The 21,673-nt window shown below is 45.8% G+C and overlaps 2 protein-coding genes across 6 annotated transcripts in view; both read left to right on the top strand.

Annotated features, from left to right (window-relative positions):
* Positions 1-12,301, top strand: part of Otud5 (OTU deubiquitinase 5) — a 31,411-nt gene extending 19,110 nt beyond the window's left edge. For 3 of the 5 annotated variants that reach the window (XM_055597522.1, XM_055597519.1, XM_055597523.1), the window contains 7 exons: positions 4,781-4,845; positions 4,925-5,081; positions 5,178-5,326; positions 9,015-9,218; positions 10,580-10,781; positions 10,866-10,979; positions 11,246-12,301. In XM_055597522.1, coding sequence (XP_055453497.1) covers positions 4,781-4,845; positions 4,925-5,081; positions 5,178-5,326; positions 9,015-9,218; positions 10,580-10,781; positions 10,866-10,979; positions 11,246-11,370 — 1,016 coding nt within the window. In that variant the 3' untranslated portion in view covers positions 11,371-12,301. The remainder of the gene's footprint in view (positions 1-4,780; positions 4,846-4,924; positions 5,082-5,177; positions 5,327-9,014; positions 9,219-10,579; positions 10,782-10,865; positions 10,980-11,245) is intronic. The other 2 variants (XM_055597520.1, XM_055597524.1) reach the window with 1 other exon arrangement.
* A 3,289-nt stretch (positions 12,302-15,590) lies between these two features.
* Pim2 (Pim-2 proto-oncogene, serine/threonine kinase) lies at positions 15,591-21,063 on the top strand. The gene is made up of 6 exons (XM_055597554.1): positions 15,591-15,848; positions 15,979-16,088; positions 16,897-16,947; positions 18,708-19,080; positions 19,673-19,849; positions 19,954-21,063. Exons 1-6 carry the CDS (start codon positions 15,788-15,790, stop codon positions 20,115-20,117), a joined length of 936 nt encoding a protein of 311 aa, XP_055453529.1. The 5' UTR covers positions 15,591-15,787; the 3' UTR covers positions 20,118-21,063.
* Positions 21,064-21,673: the final 610 nt, after the last annotated feature.

Below are 21,673 nucleotides of genomic sequence, written 5' to 3'. Positions count from 1 at the left end.
AGGTATGCACAGCCTCACTTCTTGTCTAGTCTTCAGTCTTTTCCTGATTGGTGACAAGGACATGTACTTAACCTTATGCTGTGGTTCTGTGTTGTGGAGTAGAGTAGGTCTTGTGGGCATTTATTCTCAAAGGTTTTGATCTTTTGTAGGCCCTACTGCTGCATGCGAGCATCATTTTTGTTGTTGTTTGTTTTTTGTTTTTTATTTATTTTATTGTATTGTATTTTTTATTTTTGGTTTTTCAAGATAGCATTTCTTTCTCTGAGTAACAAGAGGCCTGTATGTCCTGGACACTCTTTGTAGACCAGGCTGCCCTTGAACTCGGAGATTTGTCTGCTTCTGCCTCCCGAATGCTGGGATTAAAGGCATGCACCACCTTGCCTGACTGTGAGTATTTTTGTTTGTTAAGGAAAAGCAAAGTAGTATGGGGGATGGGGAGGAAGGCAAGTGCAGCGCCTTGATACTTGTTATCGCTGCTCAGTCCCAGGCCTTTCCCATGTTCCAGCTAATTGCTTGTGCACTTGGGAAACTGAAATAGATAGGATCAGGCCTAGCCCTAGGAAAATAAGGTGACTGTGGGGAACAAGGTGGAATGGGGGAATGTCACTTAGGACCAGCTATTGACTCCTTTTTACCTTTGGCGCCAAATATGCCAAGTATGTGATTCTGAGCCAGCTGTGCTATTTCCATATCAACTCTGCACCCCTCCCCAACTCCCAACTTTTGTTGTTGTTTGGTGAGGATCAAATGAGATGTTTCAAAAGTCTGTAGTAAAACTAATGATAGTACTGTGCTGAGAATTTGTGAACCCTACCTAGAAAGGGAACAGAGGTGGAATATAGTGGGGGATCCCCTTCCAGCTGGACCATGGAAGAAAACAGGTGCATATGGCCAAGTGCAATGTTAGCAAGAAGAGTTTCAGTTTCCTTCAAAACATTTTCTCTGAATTCCCCCTGTATTTGTGGGTCTAGTGGGCCACTCTTCCTCCCACCTTGACCCCCACAGGGAAGTACATGCATCCCAGTTCCCACATGTTTAACTTGGGAGGAGGAGTTTCCTAAGGACAGAATTGGCAGGACTAGGAAAGTTAGAAAAGCTAAGTCATATTAAGTTACGATGTGCTTTGCCTGAAACCTTGAAACTTTTTCCTCTCCTGGTGGAGAAATATTGTTTGTTTTCCAGTCTAGAGATGGCATATTTTATGTTACATTATTATTACTATTTTATTATTATTACTGCTTTGTTTTTTTGAGACAGGGTTTTTCTGTGTCTATGTTTTTCTTGGCTGTCCTGGAACTCACTTTGTAGACCAGGCTGGCTTCAAACTCACAGATCCACCTATCTCTGCCTCCTGAGTGCTAGGATTAAAATGCTTCACCATTGCCCAGCTGAGATTTGTGGTTTTGGTTTTTGTTGTTTTTGTTTGTTTGTTTGTATTTTGGTTTTTGAAACAGGGTTTCTTGGTATAGTTTGGCTGTCCTGGACTCACTTCATAGACCAGGCTCTCCCTGAACTCACAGAGATCCACCTACTTCTGCCTCCCTGAGTGCTGGGATTACAGGTGTGTGCCACCATGCCTGACTGAGATTCATATTTTATTCCATGCTAATGATTACAAAAATAAGGTGTAACCTTGGTATGGTGTTGTATACCTGTAATCCCAGCACTTGGGAAGCCAAAGGAGGAGGATTGTTGTGAGGTTGAGGCCAGCCTGGGCTACATAGAGAGTACTATTCCAACCAAGTGTCTAAAATTGAAAAAAAAAAAAAAAAAGGAAGAGCTTATAATTAGTGCAAGGCTGTTTGTTACAGAAGGTGGGATGAACCTATATGTATTGTAACATGCCTGTCTCTAAGGACCCTATACAGAAAGCCAGTATTACTACTTTGATTGGAGTTTGGTTGTCAAAGTTTTAAACAAAACAAAGGCACAGAAGGTCAACTTTTGGACCTTTGAATTCTGTAAAGAGAGCTAACAGTGCTTGTAATAGGAGGAATAGCCCTCCTTCATTTGGGGCTTTTCTCTGGTGGAGGAAGTGCAACAGAAATGAGGAAGGTCTTAATAAACAGTTTTCTCAGCATTTTGGCTGAGTGGTGGGTAGCTAGCAATGTGATAGGAGTTGCTGTCCTCATGACAAATGGAGTGCCTGGTTTTGTTTTGTTTGTTTTTGAGACAGGGTCTCTATATAGCTCTAGCTGTCCCAGAACCCTCTATATAGCCCAGGATGGTCTCGAACTCACAGAAATCCATCTTCCTCTGCCTCCTGAGTTGCAGCATTGTCTGGCCTGGAGTGCATGTTTTTGACTAGTGTGTATGCTTCGCATACTTGAGAAGCTTTCTCTTGTAGTCACATCCCATATTCATTGAACCTAGCACTCACAGAGGTAGATTCCCAGCTCTGTAGTTTTTACAAGACCATTTTAAGTGGAAGAAGAGTTTCTGTCCCCACATTATGAATGAAACAAAGGGCTTGTCTAGTTTCACACAGCTAAGAGGTAGCATGAATTTTCTGCCATACAAAGGCAAGATCCTGTCTTCCCCTTTTCCCTGGCATCTAGCTCTGGCAAATAGAAATCCCAAGCCTGTAAGTTACCTTCTGTAGGAGATAAAGGTTTCCTCTCCTCTCAGTCTAGCTCATTGAGCTTGCCCTGCCCCTATTTAACCCTTTTACTCCCATCTTGGTTCCTGTTTCTGGCAGCTGCAGACTGTACTGCCTCCAAGCTCAGCCTACCAAAATAGCTCCTCCAGCAACCTATGCAGCCACATCAGCCTCTGTGGTCCTGGCTTCTAAGAAAGGCAGCAGCAGCCCCTAACCCCACCCCCAGCTTTTATTCGGGACATGTGACTTACTGGAAGTGCTTAGAGGGGGAGTGTGGCCACAGAAGCCACATCCTTGTTTACATGGTGAAGGGGCTACCCCTTCCTGCCTTCACAGCCACTTCTCCTCCCACCCTTCAGGTATCTTCACCTCTAGGATGACTTGAGGCTGTAGCTGCCCACTTTGTATCTCAGTGCAGCCTTTGTTTCCTATATCATAGAGAACTCTCATGGAGGGAATCAGAGCTTCTGGCAAGTCTTCAGAGAAGTAGACTGGCAGGCCTGGCTGGTGGGCATGTTTCCATTCCTACTATCTCCTGCCCCTGTGCCCCAGTGGGATCCCATCAGAGCAGTAAACCTCAGGGGAAACACGGAAATTCCCTTTTCAAGGCAGCCAGTGAAAGTCAGGCTTGCCTAATCTTCAAGCCCACATTAATTTAGGGAGAAGAGACTCCTGCTTCCGTGCCTCAGCCCATATGACTGCTTAGCATATACTCAATGTCTTTTGCTATATCAGTCAGGTCCTGAGCTAGTGGTGGGCTTAGATGTGAGCTGCCCTTTGTATTCTGTAGAGGGCTTATGTAATAGCCTGTGCACACCTTTGGTAAATTGGACGATAGAGGGGTTTTACCACTTTACTGTCCACAAGAAACCTGCCAGGTTATACCTGTCTGGTTTCTATTTTACAAAGGAGGCATAGGAGGCCCAGAGAGTCACTTGTCTCTTGGTTACTTACCTCACTAGTTACTATTTTGACAGAACTTAGAGTGTTTTCCTTCCTTTTCTTCTGTTTAAGATTTTAATCATAGCTGAGTGTGGTGGTGTACCTCTTTAATCCCAGCACTGGGAGGCAGAGACAGGTGGATCTCTGAATTTAAAGTTAGCCTTGTTTGCAGAACAAGTTCCAGGGTAGCCAGGGCTATACATGGAAACCCTGTCTCAAAACAAAAATTTCTAATCATGGGACATGGTGGCATATGCTTTAATCCCATCACTCAGAAGGCAGGGGTAGACACAGATCTGTGAGTTTGAGACCATCCTGGTCTACATAGCAAGTTACCAGACCACCCAGAGCTACCTACTTGAGACCCTGTCTCAAAAAAAAACAACAAAGGTTTTAATCTTTTTTGGTGATGGGGTAGTAGACATAGAGTCGGGTTTGTTTTGGTTTGAAACTAAGTCTCACTATGTGATCTAGGCTGTCTTTGAACTTGGCAATTCTCTTGACTCAGCCTTGGTCTTACTAGCCTCTTTTTTTTTTTTTTAAACTGAGACAGGGTTTCAAGAGTACTGGAACTTACTCTGTAGAACAGGCTGGCCTCAAATTCACAGATATCCACTTGCCTCTGCCTCCTGAGTGCTAAGATTAAAGGCATGTGCCTCTGTGTCCAGCTTTAAAACCTTCTGGTCAGAAGTCCAACTTAAGGGAGGGAGTTAGTTCTCTCCTTTAACCATGTAAATCTTGGGAATTGAACTGCAGGCATCAGGCTTAGCAGGAAGTGCCTTTTCCACTGAGCATATTACTGGCCTTTCACTATACTACCCCTACCTGTACACCCCTATACTCTCGCATTCTTCCAAGATTGTCTCTCCTTGCTACCTTTTTTATTTTTTGAGATGGTCTCCTATAGGCTAGGCTGGCCTTGAACTCACTGTAGCTAAAGCTAGAGGAAGATAATCTGATCATCCCACTTCTATATCTTGAGGGTTGGAATGACAGGCATGCATCACTATACCTGGCAAGGGTGTGCATGTTCAGCACATCCTCAGTCCTTGATTGCTATTTACCACCACCTAGTACAACATAGAAATGAAAGAAGTCTCTGGGCCTTGTCACAGAAAAGGGAGGTTCCCCAGTCCTTCAGCCCATCTTCCCTCTAATGAATGATGTTCTATGACTCAGAACTCTTGTGGCAACAGGTCTGACCCCATCCTCTCTTTTCTTTTGTCCCCACACTCCCAGCTGACCAGGTGTATGGAGACCAGGACATGCATGAAGTTGTGCGAAAGCATTGCATGGACTATCTGGTGAGATCCTGAGGAGGCCTTGGGGCAGCAGGAGGGTAGAGTGATCTCCTTTGCATTAATTTTCCAATCTGTTCCACAGATGAAGAATGCTGACTACTTCTCCAACTATGTAACAGAAGACTTCACCACCTATATCAATCGGAAGCGGAAAAACAATTGCCATGGCAACCATATTGAGATGCAGGCTATGGCAGAGATGTACAACCGTCCTGTGGAGGTGTATCAGTATAGCACAGGTACTTCTGTAGTGGGTAGGTAGGGACTAATGGTACCTCATCAGAGCCAACCATACTGGGCCCCTGTGGATGCTCCCTCTTTCTCTTTCTCTACAGAACCTATCAACACATTCCATGGGATACACCAAAATGAAGATGAACCCATCCGTGTCAGCTATCACAGGAATATCCACTATAATTCAGTGGTGAATCCTAACAAGGCTACTATTGGTGTGGGGCTGGGCCTACCATCATTTAAACCAGGGGTAAGTGGGTCTCTTCTAGATATTTTCTAGATATGGAGCATTGGTTTTTCTCCTATCCCACAAAATGTCCTCTCTACTCTTTCATTGTCCCCTGAAGTCTCACCTGTATTTAAAATTAGTGAGTTACTTGTGATCAGAACTCATTCTGTGGTTTTGATTTGCCTGTCTATGAGGTGTCTCATATCTTACGCTTTTTGAGAGAGACCTTAAGATAGAGAGTTCAGTTTGAAACAGTGAGCCAGGCCTTGTACTGGATAGCCAGACTTCCACATGGATCTTCTCCAACTTCACAGCAGTTACAGTTGGGGTCACAGGCTTGGAATGTAGTTAGTTCAGACCCCAGAGCTCACTGGAAGGGACCCTAGGAAGATTGTATAGGTTGGCCCTATACTGAAAGCACTTCCCACAGGCCGAAGGCATAGTAGGTGTCAGACAATTGCAGTTCATTTTCCCGTCATCTGCTGGTAGATAATCATTGATTCTCATAGGCTCTCTCCTCTCATCTTCCCTACTCTGTCCTCTATCCTTTGATTGGCTACCTGATCCTCCCTTTTCCCTTCCTCCCCTCCAAGGCTGCTTTCTCTATTCCTTATCCCCTTTCCTTTCCTACCCACCCGCTCTCCTCACTCTTTATCTTCCCTTTACCCCCTCCTGGGGATTTTGAAATTTTCTATTCAGGTTTCACTTCCTAGGAACAGAAGGTGGTCCTGCCTTCTTAAGAAACGTGCTAACCCCAACATACCCCCAACCTGGGGAGGGGCTTGTTTTTTATTAAACTTTAGAAAAGTTTTAGATTTGCAGAATGCTTGTTGAGAGTATTAGCATTTCCATATGCCCCACTATGATTAACATTAATATAGTACATTTGTTGTCATTAATAATTCCGTATTGATACATGAAGAACACATTTCCTCAGTTTCTCTTGGTGAACCTTTTCTGTTCCAGGATCCTATCCAGGATGCTGTCTCACATTTAATTGTCCCCTTTGACTTCTTGTTTTAACGGCCACAAGAATTTTAAGGCCTGCCATTCAGAAATATTGCAGGGAAATTCTCTTTCTCAGTGTTGTTTTCTCATGATTTAAACCTGGATTTGGGGTTTGGAAGGGAGAGCACAGAGATTAAGTGCTACTCTAGGCACATTATATCGAGAGTATGTATTAGGTATATGATCATGACTGTTGATGTGGACTTTGGTCATCTGGCAGTAGTGTGAAGTTTCACACCTTTTGAATGCTCTACTTTGAGAAAGGAAGTCACACTGAAGGAATGGGGATTCTAGCTGTCTCCCTGAATTTATGTTAACATAAACACAGCGATAGTGCTGATATTTCCAATGAAAATCCCCTGACACTTGTCTCATTCTTGCCTCCTTTACCATTTCATGGGTAAATTCCCATTTTAGAGTCGAGAAAATTTTCCTCCACGTATTTACTTGACTGTTATTTACATATACATGTATAAGCTGGGGCAGACTCATTAAACTGGACCCCTGGAGTCCAGTGAGATACCTAGCTCTGCTTACCATTCTATTTATTTCCCAACTGCCTGAAGCCACCACCTGCTTGTCCTTGCATACATTTGTAAATCATTTAGGTGGTTTGTCCCTGGGAGCATTACTTCTCAGCTGATCTTTAAAAAGCGATTAGCATACATTAAGGATTAGTCTTTGTTTTGTAAAGTTCCTTGGGTTTTGACCGATGCATAACAACAACGTGCACCTAATGGTTCTGATGGTTTCAGACCCTGAAGGTTCCCCACTCTTTCTCCTGCCACCACTGATCCTTTATTGACTGTTTTTGCCTACTTCAGAAAGTCACGTAGTTGGAATCAGAGTATGAAGGCTTTTTAAAATGCTGCTGTCAGGTAGCATTATGCATTAAGGTTCTTCCGTGTTTTTTCGTGGCTTGTTAGCCATTCTCTTATCACTTACTGTTCCATTTGTGCGGGCACACTGTTTAATCATTCACCTATTACAAGATAGCCTTGGTTGCTTCCAGGTTTTGATGATGATGAATAAAGCTTCTGTAAACTGCTGTGTTCAGGTTTTTGTAGGAACTTAAATTTTATGCTTAGTTGTGTTAATATCTGGAAGCACGATTGCGGGAATTATCAAACCATGCTATGGTTTGTAAATAACTGCCAGACAAGTATGAAGTGCCCTCTCATTCTCCCCACTCCCATAACAATGAATGAAAGTTCCGCTTACTTCCTAGCAATTGATCTTCCTACTGTTTTGTATTTTAGCTATTCTCAGTGGTTTTCTTTAAGTTTACTTGATTGATAACAATTAAGCATTATTTTAAATATTCTACCACTGAGCTACATCCCCAGCCTGAGTATCTTTTACATATGTCCATTTACCATCTCTGTATCTTTACTTATGTGGTTAGGTTGCTTTCCTACTTTTATTTTTGTCACTTTGCAGTACTGGGAATTGAACCTATGTTTTTATGTATGCCTAGTTTTAAATTGGCTTGATCTAACGGTTTTTATACATACATTTCCCCTGGTATGCTCCATGATAGAAAATTATGTTGTATATCATTACTTAGCACACATGTATTTATGTATGTTATATGTGTATGTGAAAATAATGTTAATTTGCTGGGATCATGGTGGTACATGCCTGTAATCCTAGTATTCTGGAGGCAAAGGAAGGAGAGTTGTAAGTTCAAAGTTAACCTAGACTGCTTACCACTCCATTGTTTGCTTGTTTGTTTACTTATTTATTTACCTTTATGTGCATTGGTGTTTTTCCTGCATGTATGTCTGTGGGTATCAGATCTTGGAGTTACAGATGTAAGCTGCCATGTGGTTGCTAGGATTTGAACCCAGGTCCACTGGAAGAGCAGTTAGTGCCCATAAACATTGAGCCATCTCTTCAGCCTCCATATCATTGTTTTTTAAAAACAAAACAAACAAATAACCATACTTTATGAAATGATATTTGCATTTAATCCCTGAATGTACTTTGATGTTCTCTATTATTTCATTTGTGTTGTATATCTGGATGTGGTGGCTCACACCTGTAACCCCAACACTTGAGATGCTGAAGCAGAAAGGTTGCCATGAATTCCTGGCCAGCTTGGCCTACATAGTGAGTTCCAGATCAGACTGGGGCATAATCTGTCACAGAAAACAAATAAACAATGCTGTAGTATCTTACAACTTGACATAAAGTTCTCTCATGCAGTGTCCTAGCACCCATACCATGCCAATACTGACCCTTCAATCCCTCGTATTGCCACACCCAGCCTCACATATGCTTGACTCCTGCCTCAACTCCATGTCTATACAGTTTGCTTCTCTGTCCATCTTTTTCCTTTGCCCTATCTGGGAATATATGAGAAAGGCTTCATCATTGTGAAATTGAATTATTACTAGCTGGAGCTTCTTTAAATTTAGGCCTAGATTTAAAGAGCCCCTCATTTCTCCAGAGTTAAGTGTTTTGAGTTTGGGCCAGTGTTTTAGGACCATAGGAATTCAGAATGCTGGATCTTGTAAACTAGGCCTGCTTCCTTCTAGCTATGGATCTGTCTATACATAATCTGCTGAGGAGTGCTTTGTAAGAATAACTTTCTGTGTTATTTCTGCTAAGGCCTGTAGGCCTGCCTTCCTGAGCCCATTCAGATTCTTGCCCAGGTTCAGAGCATCACCACACATCCCTGTTCCTCTCCCCCTGGCAGTTTGCAGAGCAGTCCCTGATGAAGACTGCCATAAAGACATCAGAGGAATCATGGATTGAACAGCAAATGTTGGAAGACAAGAAACGAGCCACAGACTGGGAGGCCACAAATGAGGCCATAGAGGAGCAGGTGGCTCGAGAATCCTACCTACAGTGGCTGAGGGATCAGGAGAAACAGGCCCGCCAGGTCCGGGGACCCAGTCAGGTGGGTCATGGACTCTGTCACTGACCTGACCAAGACCTGTTACTTCTTATCTTTTGGCCCTTAATGAACAGGTATAAAATAATGGGATTTTGACGTCTGGGAGAGAGGGAAGCTCCCAGCCCCATCTATAACTCATCTCGTCTATAGTCCTGTCAACGTACCTTGGAACTCTCAACACTTGCTTTTAAGAAGTGAAGGAGAGCAACTTTTAAGAAATGGAGGAGAACAGTCACCACTGCTTGTGGCACAAAGGATCAATGGATAGCTACAAAGAGACAAGTTTTTTTGTTTTGTTTTGTTTTTTTAATCCCTTTGCATGTTGCGATCCGTACTGAGGATATAAAGCCTTTCCTTCACTATTTTCAGTGATCCTGTCTGTTGAGGGGACAAGGCATTGGTGGGGCCTGTGACCCTGGCTGTGCAAGACCAGCAGGGGTGGGGTGCCAGTCGATTGCATCTTTAGGGTACAGAGTGGGGAGGCAGGCCTCTGGAGAGTCACAAAAGAGTTTGTTCAGCAATTACTTATTGTAGCTCTGTGGCAGGAAGCAGGAGATCCTATTCCTAGTGTAGAAGGGTACATTTGTTAACCTCACAGGCCAAATTCACTGTCCTTAGGGTACTAACAGTTTTGCAAAGTGAAATAAAATACTCATAATGAATAAATTAGTTGGAGGTATGGTGGATAAAAAATGGACATTTCATACAGGGGATGAAGGAGACTGAGTGAGGGTAGTATGAGTTCACAGTATTAAGCAGTCATCAGGGTAGGCCTCAGCAGATGAGATAAAGCTCACAGTTAGCTGAGTACATGAACAGAGCAAGGCCTGTGATGAGAGCAGCGTACTTGATATAACTCAAGCATAGTCTGTAGCTGAACAGAATGTGGTGGGTGAGGTCAGCATAGTGGGGCTAGGTTGGATAGTGGCTTGAATTGAACTCTGGAGAGGATTTTGATTTTTCCTCTGAATTAGACAGAAACAATGGGAGGGCAGTGAACAGAAAAAGGATGTGAGTTAGGCCTTAACAGGATCACCCTGACTGTTGATAGAAAAGAATCTAACGTAGAAAGCAAGGGTTGAAGTCAAGGATCAATAAAGAGGAGGCTGCCAAGGAAGACCCAGTGGCAGGTGAAGGAAGGTACTGTGGTTGTGGTGTGGAGTCAGGATCTCTTGAAAGAATAATAGGACTTTGTGTCAGTTGCCTTCTAGGATCTGAGAGTGGTTAAGAATCTTCCCCTGTCTCTGTTGTGACATAGCAAAGCTATACGGTAGCCAGGATTCTGGATAGGGTATAAGTCCTCTGACACAGGAGGGTCATAGCTGGTGTGTAGGTCCTTATCACTTTTTCCTTCCCTACTGCAGCCTCGGAAAGCCAGTGCCACATGCAGTTCAGCCACAGCAGCAGCCTCCAGTGGCCTGGAGGAGTGGACTAGTCGGTCCCCACGGCAACGAAGTTCAGCCTCGTCACCTGAGCACCCTGAACTGCATGCCGAGCTAGGCATTAAGCCCCCTTCCCCAGGCACTGTGTTAGCCCTTGCCAAACCTCCTTCACCCTGTGCACCAGGTCAGTGGCTTGCTTTCAGGGTGCCGGCTTGGGCTACGATGCTCTGCTTGGTGGGCCCTACCTCTGACTGTCCATCTGCCTCAGGTACAAGCAGTCAGTTCTCGGCAGGGGCTGACCGGTCCACCTCTCCTCTTGTGTCCCTCTACCCTGCTCTGGAGTGCCGGGCCCTCATCCAGCAGATGTCCCCCTCTGCCTTTGGTAAGCTTCCATAAGGGATGGGCCAGCTGGAAGTTGGGAGAGCCTGGAGGATCTTGGAAGCTCCTGGCCATCTCTCCAAGTCAGAGGTGTGAGGGAAAATTTCAGTCCTAAAAGGTTTTCCCCATAAGAGGTCTAGTGGGAGTTAAGGGAGCCAATGTGTGATTGGGACCTGGATGGATAGTTTTCAGAGCCAGGGATCAGAAAAAAATGAGGGAAAGTGGGCCAAGGACCCCCATCATCATTTTCCTCTTCTCTCTCCTGCCCAGCAGGTCTGAATGATTGGGATGATGATGAAATCCTAGCATCGGTGCTGGCAGTGTCCCAACAGGAATACCTAGACAGTATGAAGAAAAACAAAGTGCTCAGAGACCCACCCCCAGACAAGAGTTGATGGAGACCCAGGGACTGGACACCATCCCCCGACCCCTAACTCCTGCCCTTTGATGCCACCCAACCTCCTTTGGCTTTCTTCCCTCTTGGCTTCTTTCCTTTGTTTTCTTTTTTTCCTTCTTTTCCACTTCCCTCTGGCTGGCCCACCCATGCTGTCCATCCATCTCATCCCTGATACCACCATTGGTCTCCACCAGCTGATGTGCCCTATTGACCCCTGCACAGCACCATCTCAGCATTCCATGGGGGACTCTGGAAAGGGTGCCGAAGGTAGGCAAGAGGCACACAAGACAGATCATCTGGCAGCCAGGCAGCCCCAGAAGAGAGACACTCAGACAAAGGAAGTCTTCTGCTCACTCCTTCTTACAGATACATTAACTCATCACCCCTCCCCTACAATGATGACAGGAAAGGTGGAAATGGGAAATTTTCCTTCTTAGTACCCTAAGAATCTGAGCCTTCAATGTTAACCTTTTCTTTATTAAAACGTACTTTTATCAAGTCAAAAAATCAAAATCACCATACATGGCAACATTGGCTCTGAGGATGGCATCTCTGGTTTGGAGACAGGCAGGCTGGCCATGTGGTATGAAGGACAAGCAAAGAGATGGAATTCTGCTGTTCTCTGGCCTCCAGCTCCTTGGAGAGGCCGAGGATATGAGCCAGAGGGAGGTGGAAGGGGTTGCAGGTGACAGCCTGGCTTTGGACAATGAGACCCTGACCTTGCTGCATTCCTTTTGCTTCCACCACCACTGGTCTGTTTGAAATCTTGAGGTGGCTCTGTCTTTGGAGATAATGGCCAATACCCAAGATTTGAGTTTAGGGAGTGGGAGCAGCCTCGGCAGATAGGGCACCCGTGCCCTGCAGGTGTTGACAAGATCCACCATCTGTAATGTCCTTGGCACAATAAAACCAAATGTCAGTTTCCCTGAGCAACTCTGTTCTGTGTGGGGCAGGGGTGGATGGGCATTTGGGAAGCACAGAATTTGGCTTTACCTGAGTTCTTGTTCTCCAATAAGTGTTGTCTGTAAGTTGGGGTTTGTCTTTGATCTTCTGTAACTTCTTACTGGGTGCAGGGTAGGTAGTCTTGAAACTGAGGGCAGAGATTCTCTAGAGCCCAAGGAGGTTGAGACTAATGTGGGCCATGTAACCAAGATTCTGTTTCTTAAAAGAACAAAGCCACCACCAACAAAACTCTTCTAGAAGTAGGTTATGCCCTTGATCCCAGCACTGAGGAGGGCAGAGGCAAGTGGATCTCTTGAGTTTCAAGCCAGCCTGGTCTATATAGTGAGTTACAGGCCATCCCGGCTACACAGTGAGACACTTCTCAAAAATCTTGACAGACTTCTTCAGTACCAGATCTACTTCGTCTGAAGCCCATACTCCCAATTTATATTATTTCCATTTGGGAGCCTAGGGATGACTAAGGACTGAGTATGAGCCAGAGGCCACTACTGAGTTTTGTCTGAATTTCCACTCTCAACCTTAATGTTCATTCATTCTCATGATAATCTGATGATGAAAAATATAACTGATAATTAGGTACATGAGTTTAGTGAAATTGATCAGAGGTGACCCCTGCCTGCCTGGGTTTTAGAAGTTGGAGAATGAAATGGCTAAATCCTTTTTAGTTGTTTGTTTCTAAGTTCTGTTGATACCTATGTCCATACCCTTCCTAGGGTTTGTAAAGCCCATGTTGAGACAGCTGGCTGGCCCTCTGTTTTTGTCAGAACAGTATTACCCCTCCCCTATGCCTCAGTGGGATCCTTTCAGAAGGTTTCTGTGGTGGACCTACAACAGGTTGAGGGTATGGTTAGCCCAGTGGGTGGCTTCAGGGTATCTGAAATACATGATCAAGCACGAGCATGCCAAGAGGGTTAATTTAAAATCTACCTACATTTTCTAGCTGTGTGGCTTTGGGCTCTCTTTGAGTTTAAAGTGTCCCATCTGCAACTACAGGGGTGACTCATGTCTGCTACCTCATGCTCTCTGATTTGTTAAGTATTGACAGAGAATGTGTATGGTCACTAATGTACTACTGGGAACAGTACCTGGTACATTCTTAGAGCACAAATGTTGGGATTATTACCAGACTTAGGGGTGGGAGTCTTACCGTATTTTGTAAGTTTGTACCATTTGGCCTCAGCCTGCCTCTTGCTACTCTTTGCTTTTACTTGCAACTTGCCCTAACTCTATCTTCAGCTACCATCCTTATTTGTCTTTTAAGACAGAGGGGTCACCTGAGAAAACCTTGTGTGATCCTTTTCACATTCTCACTTCTGTCTACAGCTATCCCCAATAACTGTACTATAAATAAACTTCTGGGCTGGGGCTGTGATGCTTACTTAATCTTGTCTGTGCCTGTCTGAAGACCTACCCCTCCACCAATGCCTGTCCGACTCATAGTAAGACACCTAGGAATGTTGGATGCATAAGCGAGATTATGTGTAACTGTCCCACTTTGTATGTATTGTCTATGCATGTAACTACAGTGCGTCCACCAGTTTCTCTGAATTCCTGTTTCTCTGGTTGAATGTGCATGTGTCTGTGTCCGATGAGGGCTTATTTCCAGGTGTGTCAGATGGTGACTGTGGAACTCTGCCTGTGACAGTTTGTGTCTGGTATCTGAGAGAAGTGCATGTTTGCGTGGGTCTGTCAGTGACAGTGCATCTGTACTTGGATACTTTCAGTGATAAAGCTGCATGTCTGATGGCGTGCGTGTGTGTGTGTGTGTGTGTGATTGGGTCTGCTTTTGTGTCATGGCTTCTCTATGGGGTGCTCTCAGATTACTACATGCCTGCTTTGGAGCAGTGTGTGTATATGTGTGGAACATCTGTGTATATTCTCGTGATGGAGTCTGGGTCCCTCATTTCAGGGCAGTACAAATCTTTAAATATACGTGTATGGTGTGCTTGTGACAAGTTTGTCAGTATCTGGTGGGGCATAAGGTGTTAAATGGCCCCATGGGACAGTACAAGTAAACTTATCACTGAATGTGTCTGGGATATTATTTTATGAGTGTATCTTCATGTACATCTAGGTATGACAAGTCTATCTGAATGTATCTGTATCTTTCATGGTAGTCCCCTCTCCCTTGGTATATGTCTCTGTGTGGGTGTGTGACTTTCACACATGATTGGAGGTCAGAAAACAACTTGTGGAAATCATTTCTCTCCTTTCACCTGGGGTCCTGAGGAGTGAATTCAACTACCAAGTTGACAGACTTGGTAGCAAATACCCGTATCCTCTGAGCCATCTCACTTGCAGTCTTTTTGTCTTAAAGACACATTCTCTCTATGCTCCCAGTCTGCCCTCAGGTTCATGAAGGTCCTCCTGACTCAGCATACAAGTACTTGGATTTCACATGTACTCTACAATGACTAGCTTTCTGTGTCTTTGGAGTTGTGTGGCTGTCTTCCTGGACACTGGCCCTCTGGATATTTGCAGACATGGAAGAGGCAGTTTGACCATTAATTCTGCCTTTCCGTTTCCAGCTCATACAGGGAAGCTCTAGTTCCCAAAAAAACCAAGCCCTTCCATTATAGACCCAATGGGTACACAGCTAAGGCTAGCCAGTTTTGTGTAGGATAATGGCAGCAACAACAAAAAACACCCTACAGGTGCCTAACTGCCATTGACCCGTCTGCTCCCCTTCTTGTCATGGTGGTGGTAAATAATGTTATCCTTCCCTGAAGAGTGGATCAGGTCTATACGGGCGTGATTACAGTTTTGAAGCAAAGGCCGCAGGCAGGCAATCCTGGGTGAGAAACAACCTTCCATGATAGGATCCTGTTTAGCTCCAGGCTCTGGTTTTAAAAAGCTGGCTTGGCGTTGTCTCCTTACCTATCCCAAGGCAGAAAAGGTGACAGCGGTAACAAACCTGAGTCCTAGGAAAGGAGGCTGCACTTTTTTTTAAAGTGTGTACACACACCCCCGTCACACCAACAACCAAAACAAACGCGGTTGTTGCAAAGGGATTCCTAAAACCTGTTTGAGCGTGCGCGCGCTCGCGCGCGGCCTCCCCTATATTTGCATACAGGCCCTGCCTCCGCAGAAGAACCTGGCATGTATTTGCATAAGGAGCACTTGAAGCGTTGATGGTGGCATGCAAATAAGGACTGGCTCCGATTGGCCGGGGTACAGCAGGTGCCGCGTCTGGATTGATCAAAGCCAGGTGGGCGGGCCTGTCGCGCAGGGAGACTCTCCCGGGAGGCGCGTGCCCCGGCTCAGTAGCGTTGGGGCTGGCGCGCGCGACGAATCTTAACGCCGCGCCGTCTGCAGGCGCTTCCGGGCCACCAGATTCCCTGCCTTCCACCCTGGCGCCCCCCAGCCCTGGCTCTCCGGCCGCTTTGCCCCGGGCATCCACGCCCTGCGGGCTCAGCGGATTCAGCGGTCTCAATCTACGCAGCTCCTCCTCCATGTTGACCAAACCTCTGCAGGGGCTTCCTTCGCCCCCTATGACCCCCACGCAGCCTCCAGGTGAGAGCAGCCTCCCTTCACAAGCAGATTGGGTAGACTGGAATGATGGGTGCTGATGGTGGGGGTGAGAGAGTCACGGCTGGGATCAGAGTACACCACCACCCTGACTTCCTTGCCTCCGCTTGCGTAGGAGGCAAGGATCGGGCAGCTTTCGAGGCCGAATACCGACTTGGCCCCCTCCTGGGTAAAGGAGGCTTTGGCACTGTCTTCGCGGGACACCGCGTCACGGATAGACGTCAGGTATCCTCTAAAATGGGTTTTGGGTGGGGAGGGTCAGGTGTTTTGGCGAGGCGTGGTGATGGGGTCCCGGGGACTGGGATGCCCGTTGGTCCAGTGGGGAGTAAATGTGTAGTAGAATCATAAGAAGCCTGGTTGCTCTGAGTGTGAGTGTGCGTGCGTGTCTGCAATCCAGGTGGGTATGGGGGTGGGCAGGAATTTTGGAAGGCTGAGAATTTCTACTAGGGAGGAGGCAGATCTTTGGGACTCGACCCCAAGATCCATGGAATTTGCGTGCGTGCGTGCGTGTGAGTGTATCTGAGAAAGTGGATATTTTTTTTAAGTAGGTGTTAAGTATGTTGTTGTGACAAGAATAATCCAGGTAAGAGTTGTGTACTGGAGATTCGTAGGTTGGTGGAGGAGGGCTTGCGATGTCAAACAACTTAGAATTCGAATCTGGGGATATGGGCCAATGGTAGATCATTTGTCCATAATTCACAAGCACTGAGTTCAATACCCAACATCGGGGTGGGGGGAAGAGACAGTGGGAGACAGAGAAAACAAAAGGAAAAAAAACCCCTACAACTCCACGCTGGATTTCAGGGGGTCTTGATGCTTTCCTGACAAGAGCCCAGGCGTAGATGTTAGGTGGCTGGAGTGAACTTGCTTCTGGGGACTTTAGTGCTGGAGAGAAATCCAAGCTCCAATGGGTGTGATATGTATGGGAACTAGAAGTACTCGAGTGGAATTGAGCAGAGGGTCTAGATTGGGAAGCGTCTGGTATCAACTGCTGGCCCCCTTAACTCAGCTTTTTTTTTTTTTTTTTTTCTAGGTGGCCATCAAAGTAATCTCCCGGAACCGTGTGCTAGGCTGGTCCACCGTGGTGAGTGTCTTTGGTGTACGTCATGACCCGTGGATTCCATGACCGAACTCACCGTGTTTTTTTTCTAGGGGATGTATGACTCTCTGGGCCCTGAAACCGTGAGAATCCCATACCAAGCTGTGTTTACTGCCTTCATGCCATAGCTGATTTCACAATTCCTCCAGAGCCTTGGATTCTCCTCTCTTTCACATCCTTCTTCCAAACAGTGCTTAGGGGGCTGTTCACAGGACATGCTGGTGGGGAAGGAGGGGCCTAGGTCACTGGTTGTCATGGTGATGCTGGCTGCTTCTCTCCTGCCCCTGGGAGAACGCTAACGGACATCAGGGCGGGTCTGGGCAAATTGTAGGTAAGAGCGCTCCCCCTGGCGGGCATTTAGGATAGTCTGTGCTGGCCCTAGGACGGAGAGGGAGGGCGAGCTTGCGCAGTAGCCTCATTTGCGTCTCAGAAAACCTGTGTGGGGCTGTGCAAGTTAATGGGCCTGTAAAGCGCCCCACCTGAGGTAACAAGACTCGTGGCAGTCACTGACTGTTCAGGTTTGAGTTGGGGGACATTATTGTGTTGTGCCGGTTGATTAGTGAGGGTGACAAAACATCATATTCATTAAATGTTTACTCTGTGCCAGGTCCTTTGCAATTAAACACTGTAAAGCTGTTTTTAACAAATGAAAGTCAGGATTGGTGGTGCACACCTGTAATCCCAACAATCGAAAGTCTGGGACTCTAGGATTTCAGTGAATTTGAGACTAGTTTGGGCTACCATGGCAAGATCCTGTCTCAAAAATGAGACAAAATTTATAAACCACAGAACACCTATGCAGTGGCTTAATTATAAACACTTTGTAAAATACATCATTTCTTAGAGTTCCTTATGTAGGTCCTTTCTCTACTAACTGCTGTTTAACATACTGAGTTAACATACTGTTTAACATACTCTGTTAACTGGTCACTGCTGGTCCTTCAGATAAGCTAGAGACAAAACTGACAACACTTATACAATAATAGTATTTGGTTTATTAATAGTATTGATTTATTTAATAGTATTTAGTTCAGTGCTATCTCCTTTGCTGTAAATTACTTCCATTTACAAACATTTATTGAGTATCTAGTGTGCATAAAAGCTGTCCTGATCTGGATGTTGGCTAACAAGACAGGTAAATATGTCTCATGAAAGTGATTATGCAGAGGGACTTCAGCTGGAAAACACTTGGAAAGTCAAGCACGGTGGTATACACTTTAATCCCAGCACTCTGGAGGTAGAGGCAGGTGGATCTCATTGAGCTCCAGGCCAGCCTAGTCTATGCAGAGATCCTGCCGCAAACTCCCTCCCCCTTAAAACAAACAAACAGAAACATGCTTCAGTTTATCCAGATATTTGCTGAACTACTGCATGCTAGCTGTGTATGGTCTCTCTCTGCTCATTTCACTCTCCAATGGACATAAGCTTTTAAAAGGATACTGGGTTCTAGGAAGGAAAGTGGCTTGCTAGAGGCCGAAATCAGTGCTTTGAAAATAAACTGGCCAGGTGTGGTGGCAAACATGCCTGTAATCCCAGCGCTCAAGGAGTCAAAGGCAGGTGGGTCTCTTGAGTTTGTGGCCAGCATAGTCTTCAAAGCGAGTCAAGGACAGCCAAGGCTACACAGAGAAACCCTGTCTTGAAAAAATCCAAAACAAACAAAAACAAAGTAAATAAACTCTGATATTGACAACAGAGCCACAGACTTATCATCTTCCTTCTTTTCTCTTTTCACTTCCCACCCCCAGTCGGACTCAGTTACTTGCCCACTTGAGGTAGCATTGCTATGGAAGGTGGGAGAAGGCAATGGCCATCCAGGTGTGATACGCCTGCTTGACTGGTTTGAGACCCCAGAAGGCTTCATGCTGGTCCTTGAGCGGCCTATGCCTGCCCAGGATCTTTTTGACTACATCACAGAGAAGGGCCCACTGGGTGAAAGCCGTAGCCGAAGCTTCTTTACCCAAGTAGTGGCAGCTGTCCAGCACTGCCATGCCCGTGGAGTTGTCCATCGTGATATCAAGGATGAGAATATCCTGATAGACCTCTGCCGGGGTTGTATTAAACTCATTGATTTTGGTTCTGGTGCGCTGCTTCATGATGAACCGTACACGGACTTTGATGGTAAGGTGCTTTCCTTACAGTTTATGGAGGGAGGGCTGTTTTTAATCTTGAATTCTTCTGGCTTTTGAGCTTTAGTATTGCATTATCCTTGTAACATTAAGGTTCTTGATTTCTAACACTAGATTCTCAAGCCTCGGTCCCTGATAAAGTTCTTCTAAGAGTATTTTAACCTTCTGGGCTACTTATTTTTTTTAAAAGATTTATTTATTATGTGTACAGTGTTCTGCCTACATGCCAGAAGAGAGTACCAGATCTCATTATAGATGGTTGTGAGCCACCATGTGGGTGCTGGGAGTTGAACTCAGGACCTCTGAAAAAGCAGCCAGTGCTTTTAACCTCTGAGCTCTCCAGCCCTGGGCTCTTATTTTTTAGTATGGGGGTCTTGTTAGTATTGGGTTTTGTTGCTGGGCTTTTTGTTTTGCTTTTGGTAAGATGATCTTACTGTTAACTTTGAAGGGATCTTTTAAAGCTCTTTTGCTGCTGAAAGGGCTCTGCTGCGGATACCATCATTGATTTACAGTTCGTACTTTTAGGGACTCGGGTTGAGGAAGGGCATCATCAGAGAAGGATCTAATCCTTGGTTTGTGTGCAGGGACAAGGGTGTATAGCCCTCCAGAATGGATCTCTCGACACCAGTACCACGCCCTCCCAGCTACAGTCTGGTCACTAGGTGTCCTCCTCTATGACATGGTCTGTGGAGACATTCCCTTTGAGAGGGACCAGGAGATTCTGGAAGCTGAGCTCCACTTCCCTGCTCATGTCTCCCCAGGTAAGGCTATCACTCACCCAAGCCCAACATGCTTCATTTCTCGCAGGACTGGGTACCGTACCCTTGTTGACCACTAATATCCCTTGTGCTTCTTGACCCTACAGATTGCTGTGCCCTAATCCGCCGGTGCCTGGCCCCTAAACCCTGCTCCCGACCATCGCTGGAGGAGATTCTGCTGGACCCCTGGATGAAAACACCAGCTGAAGAAGCACCCATCAACCCCTCCAAAGGAAGCCCCACCCCCTTGCCCTGGTCCCTGCTTCCCTAGACCCAGCCAGCCCCTCTGGTTGGAATCCCATGGTCATGCTACAGGGATAGATGGACATCTGTTGACCTGGTTATACAGGTTGTTAAAAATCCAGTATTACTAAGGTCAGGGATTAGGGACCAGGGGACAGAAGATAGCCAAATCTGCCCAGTTCCTATCCCAATCCTGTGAAAGAGCTCTCCTCCCAGAACCTGTGGTCCCTAATTTGGGAGGGGGGAGTTATTTGTTTCTTGTTCTGTTAAGGATGTTTATTTGGTTGGATTCCTCCCCAGCTGGCCCTAAGATTCTTATTCTGACATTGTAGTCCCTACACTGGCACCTCCTAGACTACTACCACAAACTTAGACACTTAGTTCAAATGCTCTCACTTGGGCAAGGGTGCTTTCCTTAAAATACCCATCCCCCCCAGCAGCTCTTTAGTAAATGGGCCCTTACCCTGGTATCTCAGTCAGTTGTTGCTTGCCTGCCTTAGCCCAGAAATGATTATTCTGGGGGAGGTAATGTCCTATTAATGATTAGTATCCCAGTGCTTTCCCCGCCCCCCCTTTTTAATTTTTTTATTTTTGGTGAGGGGACCCTACTGTTATCCCAAGTGCTCTTATTCTGGTGAGAAGAACCTTACTTCCATAATTTGGGAAGGAATGGGAGATAAACATCACGGGCCACCACCAGAGATTAGGATGGGATGGATGGTTTTGGGGGGATGGAATGGAGGAAATAAGTCTTACTGTTTGTTCTCCTGGGGTCCCCCCTCTCCAACTTTTGCTGCCTCCTCCTCCTGTGCCAGGATTGCCCAGTGGCTAAAATGTAAATAATTATGTACTGGAGGTGGGGAGAGCTGCAAGTGTGCCCACCTGTCCCTTCTCCCCCTGCCTGGATTATTTAAAAAGCCATGTGTGGAAACCTATTTAATAAATAATGAAGTCACAAGTGAATGGCCGTTTATAGAGGCAGACATGAGTGGAGCATCTACTGTGTGCTGAATTTAGGCGATGGATGGAGAAAAACCCAGTCTGAGTGGGGCCAGTATGACAGCTTGTTTTGTTTTTATGCGGGGTCTTTTCCAGCACAAGCGAACCTTGAGATTTGCTTGCACAGAAATTCTGAGCTAAATCTCAGGCTTCAAGTGGAATCTTTCTAGCACTTTCTGCTTAGCTCTTAACCATTTCAATCTTAATTTTGTCTCTACCTTTCATGCTCCTCCTTTACACAGTCCTTAACTCCCCTCCTTTGGTGTCTCTGATTCTGACAATTTATACCACTCCCTGCTGTAGTGACTATCCCTGTCTATGCTACTTCAACAGCGGGTTCCCTGAATCTAGCCGTGAGCTTATGGTTCACTTGTCCCGCCTTCTCGAAAGTCCCGTTCCTCCCAGTTGGCCTCAGCCCTTGGAGGGCGGGACGTGGCTGGCAGAAAGGACTAGAATTAATTCTGATGCGAGAAGGGTGGCGCAGTATGAGTGTTCCAATAAAAAGCCGAGATGGCAGAGCAACGGAACCAATGGAACCATGGAAAGGTTTTGGCAAGTGGTTTAGACAGTCGGGGTCTGTGAGGC

This window comes from Psammomys obesus, unplaced genomic scaffold (assembly GCF_907164565.1).
Source record: "Psammomys obesus unplaced genomic scaffold, mPsaObe1.curated_primary_1811, whole genome shotgun sequence".
Lineage (NCBI taxonomy): Eukaryota > Metazoa > Chordata > Mammalia > Rodentia > Muridae > Psammomys > Psammomys obesus.
Note: the sequence above shows the minus strand (reverse complement) of the source record. Positions and strands in the feature narration are given on the sequence as shown.

Bases quoted from the DNA above. Each gene is read 5' to 3' on its own strand.
- Pim2 (XM_055597554.1), top strand. From the start codon at position 15,788: ATGTTGACCAAACCTCTGCAGGGGCTTCCTTCGCCCCCTATGACCCCC. The intron at 15,849-15,978 runs GTGAGAGCAGCC...CCGCTTGCGTAG, and splicing joins GACCCCCACGCAGCCTCCAG to GAGGCAAGGATCGGGCAGCT. The intron at 16,089-16,896 runs GTATCCTCTAAA...TTTTTTTTCTAG, and splicing joins GCGTCACGGATAGACGTCAG to GTGGCCATCAAAGTAATCTC.